Source organism: Elgaria multicarinata, chromosome 3, assembly GCF_023053635.1.
Source record: "Elgaria multicarinata webbii isolate HBS135686 ecotype San Diego chromosome 3, rElgMul1.1.pri, whole genome shotgun sequence".
Lineage (NCBI taxonomy): Eukaryota > Metazoa > Chordata > Lepidosauria > Squamata > Anguidae > Elgaria > Elgaria multicarinata.
In genome coordinates, this window is record NC_086173.1 from 122,826,218 (window position 1) to 122,836,962 (window position 10,745).

General features: G+C 40.4%; 1 protein-coding gene across 2 annotated transcripts; it reads left to right on the top strand.

Annotated features, from left to right (window-relative positions):
- The first annotated feature begins 278 nt into the window (after positions 1-278).
- On the top strand, positions 279-9,830 carry MBD4 (methyl-CpG binding domain 4, DNA glycosylase). 2 transcript variants are annotated; one of them, XM_063123400.1, is made up of 8 exons: positions 285-428; positions 2,251-2,511; positions 3,502-4,328; positions 5,130-5,204; positions 6,367-6,501; positions 7,031-7,180; positions 8,398-8,501; positions 9,554-9,830. In XM_063123400.1, the coding sequence occupies exons 1-8, from the start codon at positions 391-393 to the stop codon at positions 9,632-9,634; spliced, it is 1,671 nt and encodes a 556-aa protein (XP_062979470.1). In that variant the 5' UTR covers positions 285-390; the 3' UTR covers positions 9,635-9,830. The 2 variants fall into 2 exon arrangements, with proteins under 2 accessions (XP_062979471.1, XP_062979470.1); XM_063123401.1 differs by lacking the exons at positions 8,398-8,501; positions 9,554-9,830 and having other exon boundaries at positions 279-428; positions 7,014-7,086.
- The last annotated feature ends 915 nt before the right edge of the window (positions 9,831-10,745 follow it).

The window sequence follows — 10,745 nt, forward strand, 5'->3', positions numbered from 1 at the left end:
CGCACTCATCCCACCCGCCTCAGCTCCCGTTCTTTTTTGCGCAAGGGAAACATCTATAGAGGGAACGAAGGGAGCCCTGAGGTATGCGCGCGCACCCTCAGACGACTCTGCGCATGTCTTGACTCGCTAGCCGCGACTGCGAACTACATTTCCCAACAAACGGTGTATATGGCTAAACCCGCGGGAAGGGAAAAGGGACTACATCCAAAGGGCGCGTAATCACGCTCCTCGCGAGACGTTGTGTGATTTCTCTCTCTCCCTTCTTACCCCCCCACCCCCACCCGCTCCCCTGGCGGGAAAAGAGCATAGCTTGGCGTGCTTATTCCCGGGGACTGCGGTGGTAGGATTGCGCGTGCGTGATTCGAATACATACGAAAGAAGAGTTGCAAGATGTCAGTTCAGGAAGGAGAAGAACAGCTTGAGGGCAGGTAAAAGATTCCCACGGGAGGAAGGGGTGAACGAGGGGATGTTAAAGTAGGAGATAGATGCATTATGCCTTCTCTTTGTGTGTGTCCCCTCTCCCGGGTCATTTGGTTTGGTCCTCCTTTCCCGGGATCTTGTGAACGGTGATGTCATAATAGGTGCTTATATTATGTTGACGTGATGTTACGCTCCTTGTCCTGTCAGCTTTCACGGTTGACTATGGCTGCCCCTCTGCTTCCTTTCCCCCAGCACCTAAGAAGGCTGAAAACCAAATACTCAATAAATAGATATCCACTTGGTTAAACTGATTAGTTATAGCAGGCTTCCCTACCCGTTGGCCATGCTGACTTGGAATGATGGGAATTGTAGTCCAACACATCTGGAGGGCATGTGGGGTGGGTCTTTAGCCCTACACTGGTAACTTGAATCCGATGTGAAAAAGAGTCTCCTTTTCTTCAAGGAACAGGGCCTTGGCTGTTTGCGCTGCAAAAGTATTATCTTCCTAAGTGTATTTAGATATTTATTTATTACATTTCTATACCATTCAGTAGCTGAAACTCTCTAATCCCAAAGTTGAGAGTTGAGGAAAGGTGCTGTGATGCAACATCTACAAATAATATTGTGTGGGACTAAAGCTGTAAAAAATGTGGTTAACATTTTAAAGCAGCAGTTGTACTCAGTGAAACCTTTCATGGAAGTAAGGTCTATTGAACTCAATGGTGATTACCTATGAGCAAACACGTTTTATAAATATTTATTTAAAAGATTTTTAACCTGTCTTTCAGGGTGCACTGCCATTACAAGGCGGCTTACATTATTACAGAAATACGAACATACAAATTAAATACACACAGCAGCAACATAGGATTGGACTAGACCTATTTATAAGTATACCAGAGACTGTGCACTTTGGGAGATATCATGTAGAAGGGAAAAAATAATTGGCATTAAGAAAGTATGAAATGTCTTCTTGGATTTATCAGATCAAAGAACCATTCAGTCCAACACTCTAAGGATACTTCCAACTAGAAGGCCATATTTTTCTCCTTAAAGCTTTCTGCTTTATGAAAGAAAGTGGTGGGGAAACATGGGAGGCTTACAAGTAGAAGTTGATGTTATCTGGATACCCACCCAGCCCATAAAATAGCATGAGTGAGGCAAGGCAATGGTTAATAATGGTTAAAGGCAGGGAAATTTTATTGTTAAATTTCCCTGCCTTGTTCCCTAATTTTTTGTGGGGTGTTCAGAAGGCAGTTGATTCCATTTGTAACCTCTGGGTTCCAACCACTGCTTCTCTCTTTTCTCTTATGACAAAAAAAATCTCTTAAAGAGGGAAAGACAATGTCCATAATGTCTTTTGATAGCACTAGGACCCGTCCAGGGTGGGCAGAAAGTAGATCTCCAGATGTTCCGAGCTTCAACTCCCAGAAGCCCCTGCCAGCATGGCCAATAGAATGCTGAGAGATGAAGTCCAAAACATCTGGAGATCTATGTTCTGCCAACCCTGCCTTAAGTGACCCACAAGAAGCTCAAAACATTGGAAGTGATGGAGATAAACATTTTCTATTGTGTATTTCCAATAGTATCTAGGAAGCTGAGCCTCCCCACCCCCTATACACACCATTAGCCATTATTCAGTTCTTCCTGTGGATAAAAATAGAGATTATTTATTTCATTTGTACCCTGCCTTTCTACCAAAAAACAACAATACTCAAGGCTGAGGAACTGCCGAAACAGGCAATTCTAGTGATCAAAGGTTTAGAATAACTTCCACGCAAGGAAAGGCTACAAAGATAATGGTTCTGATGTTCTTATGTTCACTTGCAGTGATCTAAGAGATACACACATGGCTGAAGACGCAAACAAACAAAAGGCACAACTTATAACAACCACCAGAGAATGTTTTAGTCCCAAGGAAGAAGAAATTTTATCCATCACAGGAAGTCTTGCCCAGTGTAAAGAGGAGGAAGCAACTGTACCTTTAGTGGCTCCCTTGTATCAGAAACCTGTTCCAGAAGGATGGGAGAAGATAATAAAGCAAAGGCAGAGTGGAAAAACTGCAGGACGATACGACATTTATTTTGTCAGGTAATGTTAATTATACGTCTTGATAGTGTAGTTCTGATGTCGACCAACTAACGTTTTAGTGCAGAGTGGAGAAAGTGTTTAAAAGTTGCTAGTATTGTTTATAATAGGAAAAATGTTATTTATTTATTAATTATATTTCGATATTGCCCAATAGCCGGAGCTCTCTGGGCAGTTCACAAAAAATACAGTTTATACACTGTACTTATATTTTAAATTAAACAAGTCTTACTAAAAAAGAAGAAATCATGTAGGATACCAGCTTTTTTTTCGACAGAATGGCTTTGACAAGCAATTTATAGTATGTAGAAATTTGGCAGATGCCATTTCCCATACTATTTCATCTGCATATGCAGAAGAACTTCTGCCCGCCAAGCAGCTATTTAGAAGCACAAGAACCTTTCCAGAACAATTAATAAAATTGCCAGCCCTACGTGGTTATAATATTCCCGACTCTGTCTAATGTACTGTGTACAAACATGGCATATAAGCTGGTCTGTTGCTGAGCTGGCTTTTAATTGTGTGCGGTTTATTTATTTTAATGTGTTTTTAATTGTACTTTTTATTTTTTTTTATTTGTCTGTGTTTTCCCCAGCAACTGCTGGGTACTTCCTTAGCCTGTGTTCCATTTTAGGACTCCAACAAGTGATGTCTATGGTGGTCCATTCTATGCTTCATAATACACATATGAATGTAATATTTACAAATCCTAAGTCCACCTATTTATTTAAAATATGTATATCACACCTTTTAATTGTGATTCTCAAAGTACCACTATTAAACTGTAAACTTCTTTATAAATAGTTTTAGTATTGCATTTCTAACTTGGTTTAGTTTTCCCATCATATTTATTTATTTGAAAAATGTATATCATGCCTTGCCACTGTATCATCTACAAGTGGCCACGATTAATATTAATCTTCTGGCTGTTTTTTACAACATATCTGTGATTTACAGAATTGAACTAACTCCTTCGTGTGTATTTCTCGTTAGTCCTCAAGGAACGAAGATCAGATCCAAACGTGCTCTTTTGGATTTCTTTAAAAAGAACAAAGAGACGGTTCTTAAATTGGACGATTTTGATTTTACAACCTTTGCTCAGAAGAGTACGCCATCAAGATCTAAAGGATCTAGCACCACAACTGTGGGGTTGGAAGCAGGCAGCCAGATTCTAGATCTTGGACTAGAAAATAGTGAAGGAAAGGATACACCTTCTCTGCAAAGTAAAATTTTGGAACTTCAAACCAATGCTAGAGAGCTGCAAGACATTTCCATCTCTTCACAGGATGGGCTTACTGTGGATAACTCAAAGGATGATTGTTTCAAAGCCAAACAAAATTGTACTGTTGGAAGTAGGAGTAAAATTAAGAAAACTGGAAACCATTCAGAACCAAGGACTTTGGGTAATGACCAAAACAAAAGGCAGAGAAGACCATCACATAAAAAACAAGCGACTGAAACTGTTAAAAAATCCAGACAACAGAAAGCAGGATATATTTGTAATAGTTATACTGTCAGTGACCACAAAGTGTTTCAGAGAGGCTCAAGGAAAAGGAAAATGTGCTTGAAGGATGAACCACTGTTTTCTGAACCAAAATTGGAGCCACAGCTCTTGGAGCACAGGTCAAGCACTAAAGATTTAAAATGTGATGAGAGTCCCAACAGTGTAGTAGTTACTGTCGCTGTTGATAAAAAACATTCACAGTTGGAAATCCAGAGAAATTGGGTGCCTTCAGAGAGCCAAGACTTAAAGATTGCTCCTAATGTCAGTGGTACTGTTTCACAGACATTTAATGAGAAACGTTTTACATCAGTGAAAGGTATATATTTCAGAGTGGAGGTCTGGTAGGGGTACTTACAAACTAGTAGATCAAAGGATCTTTTTAATCCCATGCCTTTATGGCTGCCTTCCCCAATAAGGGAAACTCCAGATGTGTTGGACTGGTTTGGAAAGGCTGCTCTAGATGTTGGATCCAGATTAGTACTTAGCAGGGATCCAGTGAGGCTGAGAAGTGATCTTTCCAATTCCACCTTTGCCTGCTGAAAAGCTGCTCTGGACTCATGAGAGGTGATGCAGGGGACTTCTGGGAGAAGGGGGAATTGGCAATAGATTGCCTCCCTGCCCCTTCTTGCAGCAGGGTGGCATTGCTTGATCCCAGAGCCTTCTGCTCATAGAAAGGGCAGTCTGCATCCCATCCTGTGATTTGATATGACTAGCTTTCTTTCAGGTGGTATTCCCATGGTAGTGCCTCTCGTCATTGTTTACCACCATATCCAATTGTTACCGTTTTTCTTCACTATATAGTGCTCTGAACTGAATTGTATTTCGCAAGCTTACAATTACTAGGCAAGAATAATCACTTGTATGCCATAAAGCTTTGCTCACTGTCTTTAAAGCGGATTATTTGTAGAGGGTTTATTTTTACTAATTGTTTTTAAAACAATAGAATGTAGGGACTGGATAGAATACAATAGGTTCCTAATCCATAGCACTTTAGTGAGCGAGAATCCTCTATGCCCAAAGATCATAACAGAAAAGCACTTACAAAAGAGGCGGCATCACTTGCTACCATACAAATTCACAAGAAATTACATATTAGCTTTTGTTTTTCGACCTTTAGAGAACCGTGTTCGAAGAACCCAAGTGGAAAGAAGGAAAACCAGTCCATATTTTTCCAGTAAATTCCTCAAAGAAGGTAAAATGCTTGCTTTGGAAATGTCTTGTGGGGGATTACAAGACCTACCAATTGGATTTGCAGCCTGATCCTAACCTTATTTACTTGGAATGAAATCAATTTGATTTTGCACCTACATGGTTAAATTTATGCTCATTTATTTTGGCTATGAGCATTCTTTTTTTTTGTGAACAGAAGACATGCCCAGGGATTGGCCGTAAGACATAGTCTTCTTCTCCATGTATAAATTGATATACGGTAGATATATTTATTGAGTCGGAGGCATAGAAGGCAGTAGCAACAGTCTTTTCAATATGTGTCAAAGTATTACCAGCGTTTGGCTTGTATAAACACGTGGGATTAGACAAATTCATAGAGAATAAGGTTCTCAATGGCTTCTAGTCATGATTACTATATATTACCTCCAGTATCGGATGTAGTATGCGTCTGAACACTAGTTGTTGTAGAACATTGTGTGAGCAATATGTTGAACTAGATAGGCCTTTAGACTGATTCAGCAGAACTCTATGTGCTTTCGTTACATAGGTATCCATAGTCCAATGTATGTGTTATTAAGGAATCCTTTCTAAAGAGTTAACTGTGAGCTTTGAAGCTGAGATATTCAGTATTATAAAGTGACGTTGGCCTGGCACAAAATAATGGGAAGCCATGTGAATGAGGCACTGTGAGACTGCCTTGAGCACTCTCCCTCTATCTCTGGCGCATGAGAGGAGGTGATCAGAAGCTTCTGCTTTGAACAAACCACAGTTTCCCCTTATATGCAAATTTGGTAGAACTGTGGTTTGTTTAAAACTCTAGTTAATAAGAATAAACCTGGATGAAACCATGGTTTCTGATCTTGTTTTGTTTTCATTGAGTAGAATTTAAACAAGCCACGGTTTCTAGTAACAATTGCAGCATCAGTTAGGAAAGTAGAAGAGAAAGGGTTGTAACATGAGCAGACATAACTTGGATATTATTCCCTGCTGCTAATCTCATGGGAGCTATTGAAACAGTTAGAATCATCCTAATCTCATGGGAGCTGTTGAAACAGTTAGAAGCATTCCTCAGAACCTGAAGAGGCAATTCACACTGTGCTCTTTCTGTCTCTGTAAACACATATGGATTAAAAGAAAATAAAAGCAACTGACTTTTTGGATTTTGACTGTGTGTCTGCATATAGCTCCAAGCCCACCTAGAAGGAAGGCCTTTAGGAAATGGACTCCACCTCGCTCTCCTTTTAATCTGGTTCAAGAAACACTCTTTCATGATCCGTGGAAGCTTCTAATAGCAACGATATTTCTGAACAAGACTTCGGGTAAATACAAAACTATGTTTCTCCTCCGCTCCCCAGCTTGTTTCACACAGCGGTGTGGGATAGCACCCCAGAAAAGTGACTCCCACTTAGCTGTTGGAGGGGGTGGTAGCAAGTCACAGAGAGAGAGAGAGAGAGAGAGAAAGGTCCTTAACCTCTGCAAAGTAAATTAGTGCTGCTAAAATGAGGATTACATGTTGCCATTTGTTGAATGCATTATGCAAGATGGAGATCACACTGAGCTTGCAAATTGTCAATGTTTGTACTGAAAAAACAAACCAATATCTATAATTCTGCATCATAAAATTGTATCACACAAGGCTAATTTTCTATCGGGGTAGTTCCTTGCTGTGTCGTGACAGATATGTGACAATCTTGCTAGGTGTGCATTTGCCCCCAAACCATGGCTGGCAGCAGGATTCATGGCAGGTGACTTCTGTATAGGAAACTCTTATCTTCTATGAATCTGCTGTCTGCCTTAAAAAGGAAGTAAATGCAGACCTTACTATTCACAGCATCTTCTTCTGACTAGGAAAGATGGCCATCCCTGTGTTATGGGAATTTTTGAAGAAATACCCTTCACCTACGATAGCAAGGACTGCTAACTGGAAGGAAATGTCAGAGCTACTTAAACCTCTTGGCCTGTATGAACTCAGAGCAAGAACCATCATCAAATTTTCAGGTACCTTCTCCTCGGCATGTAGTAGCAGTACTTAGTATTTATATAGTACTTTTTGAGGGTTCAGAGAGCTTTGTGCACATTATTTCACGAATCCTTACTGCAACCGTGCCTACAATTCCCATCATACCCCAGCCAGTCCAAACATGCATCAGATAGGGCTTTAAGTGAATTCCTGGTTGAGACAAGATTTGGAGACTTGCTGGCTCAGACCACTCTCAAAATACCCTGTGATGTAGCGGGATAAACACACACAAGCTCTATTCATTAACCTGCCTTTTTATTTTTATTTATTACTATTTTGTTTTCTACAGCTGTCTTTCTGCCTATTAAAATACCTAGCATTAACAACAAATACTAATTTTGGGGCCTCGGTATTAAGGAAGATTTATTTACAGTACAGTCCTATTTGGGTTTACTAATAACTTAGTGCTATTATGTTTAGTGAGGCTTCTAGGTAAGGGTGCATAGGACTGCAGTCTTTAAGGGGAAATTGGGTGGTGTGGAGATGATCAGAGCACAATCATGATAGGTCCCCTGTAGAAAGCATCAATGTCAAATTCCTAAACTATTTTAACATGGAAGAGTTTTAAAAATGGTTTGGTGAGGTCAGGAGAAGCATGGCACAGCAGAGGGGTGGGGTGGGGAGATACAAACATTTTAGGTGTAGGCATGAAATTTATACACGTGACATTTGGATTGTTGCCTTAAACAGAATGCTCTAAGTGGGTGTCTGAGAGCTGCAGCTGAGGCACTACAATTTTACATCATTGTGTTCTCACCGCTTAGAAACCAGGGACTTCTGAATAGGCCTGTTCAGACAACACACTAAGCCATGGTTAGGCTACTAACCCTTTTGCAGAAAATGGTTAACGAGCGTATTTAAACAATGGTTATGTAGCCGTGGTTAGGAATGGTTCAGAGGACACACGCAGCCATAATGTTTAGCTCAAAATGCTTACCTACCATGGCTTAGCATGTCATCTGAACAGGGTCAATGTGTATGATGCATGTGGGTGAATACAACAACTTAATAATATCTCTTCTTGATCAATTAATATCTCTTCTTGATCAATCAAGAAAGTTGTGATTCTTTGTTTATTATTAATTGGTGTAGTTTGCCTCATTCATACAAATAAGTTTTCTCCATGTTAAAAGCAATAGAATGTAATGAAATCAATTCCAGGACTTTTCTTATGATATGGGTGTTTGTTCCCTAGATGAGTATTTGGTCAAACAATGGAGGTATCCAATTGAGTTGCACGGGATTGGAAAATATGGAAATGACTCTTACAGGATCTTCTGTGTCAATGAGTGGAAAGAGGTAATAGATGATGCTGACATGTAAGTCTGTGAAAGACGATGAGAGCCCTGTGTTTTTGAGCAATGTCTATGGAGCTGCCCCTTTCCAGCATATAACTCCTTTGCTAAGGGAACTGCACTGGCTGCCTATTCATTACTGGGCCAGGTTTAAGGTTCTTGTATTTGTGTACAAAGCCCTAAACAACTTGTTCTCCCATACCAATCTGCCCGGTCACTGAGGTCATCCGAGGGCATGCTCCTGATGGTTCCACATAGACCCATCCTCTGATTGGACTCCACCAGGGGAAGAGCCTTCAGCGTGGTAGCCCCCCTCCTATGGAATTCCCTGCCTCTGGAGGTCAGGCAGGTGCCAAGTTTGTATTCCTTTCAGCACCTCCTGAAAACATAGTTCCAGGAAGCCACCCCTTGATGACCAGCCACAGTTCACTTTGCATTTAGCTTCTTTTAAAAATCTATTTTAATGTGTTTTTATCCTGTTTTATTTTATTTTATCTTGTGTACCGCTCTGGAATTTTGAATGGGGAGCGGAATATAAACATTGTAAATAAATAAAATTAATATGGAATGGATTGTCCATGGGCCTGAATCTAGAAGTCCTTATTCATGTGGTACAAGACCTAAAACTAGGACTGGCCCTTAGACTTGCATGAACTAGAGCTGCACAAAACCCCTGGGCATAGTGGCCCAATCCTGTGTTCCACTGTGTTGCGGTAGTCTTAGGAGTGGTATCAGGAGCTTCTGTGTACCCTTGCTGCAGTGTTGCCACTTGGTCCTCCTCATGCCTTGCAGAAGTAGCAAGTACTTATGGTACAACATAAGACTGGACTCTGATCTTCTGTTATATCTAGGTGTTGCAGTATCCCAGCAGCATGATCCTATTCCTATTTAGTCAGAAGTAAGCCTAATGTTGTTCAGTGGGGACTTACTTCCAAGTATACGTGCAAAGGATTGCAGCATTAAGCCACAAATGGATTTCAGCTGTGTGCTTACTCTAAGCATGATACAAACTCTGTGTTTCTTAAGTAAAATTATTACATTTTGATTCTCTTTCAGGTACAGCCAGAAGACCATAAGCTGAATGTGTATCATACCTGGCTTTGGGGAAACCATGAGAAACTGAATCTTAATAAATAGCTCGGTATAGGTTCACATGTCTCATTTTTAAAATAACTTGCTCTTTCTGCTGTCTCTCTTGCTTACTATAAATGTAAACATTCATTTTTTATATAGATATTTATACACTTTAGATACTCTATTAAATTTCAGTGTTGGTTAATGTACATAATGTTTAAATATTGTAATTAAAGTTGACTAAACTATTTTAATATAAGTGAGTTTCTAAATTGTTCAGACCTTCAACAATGGAAATACCAAATTGTGAAGCATGTTTCGGTGTTATTAGATTTCAGTATAACTGCAGAATAACACATCACTTGCTTCTACAAAGATGCAGTTTTGAATTTACCAAAGCACATACAATATATAATCTTGCAGATACAAATCCAAGAGATATGAACTCGACCTGGTGGCCAAGCACCCCCTCTAGTCTCATGTGCTCACTGGCTTCTCGCTTTTGCCAGGGCAAACTGATTTAGGGAGGCAGTAATTGGTGCAGCTGTTCAGCCAGATTTTAACGAGAGGTAGGCAGACGACGTCTTGTGAGTAGAACCATTGAAATGAATGAGACACATTAGTCACAACTAACTTAAATCCCATTCATTTCAATGGGCCTATTCTATGTAGGACCTAACCTTGGATTCTACCCTTGCAGCACAATCCTAGATATTCACTTTCTTAGGAGCGAGTCCCATCGAATTCAAAGGCTTTGTGAACTGCCCAGAGAGTTTTGGCTATTGGGCAGTATAAAAATGTAATAAATAAATAAATAAATTTATTGCTGATTAGACATTTATAGGATTACGCTTTTATTGTATCCGCTGGCGATTGGCAACTGCAAAGGCAGGGAAGTGAAGTGAAGTGAAGAACCTGATTTACCTGTTACCCTTGCATAATCTAACACTGATTTGGGAGTAGTCGCATTGACCTCAGTGAGGCTTCCTTCCTAGGCCGTAGCTAGACCTAAGGTTTATCCCAGGATCATCCCGGGTTCAACCCTGCTTGAGCGCTGGATGCCCTGTGCGGCACTTAGATGAACAGGTTTGACCCCAGGACAATCCTGGGATAAACCTTAGGTCTAGCTACAGACCCAGTAAGTATGAACAGCATCGGGCTGCACACATCGGGC

Coding starts and splice junctions, on each gene's coding strand:
- MBD4 (XM_063123400.1), top strand. CDS start 391: ATGTCAGTTCAGGAAGGAGAAGAACAGCTTGAGGGCAG. Junction 429..2,250: donor GAAGAACAGCTTGAGGGCAG/GTAAAAGATTCC, acceptor GTTCACTTGCAG/TGATCTAAGAGATACACACA. Junction 4,329..5,129: donor ACGTTTTACATCAGTGAAAG/GTATATATTTCA, acceptor TTCGACCTTTAG/AGAACCGTGTTCGAAGAACC.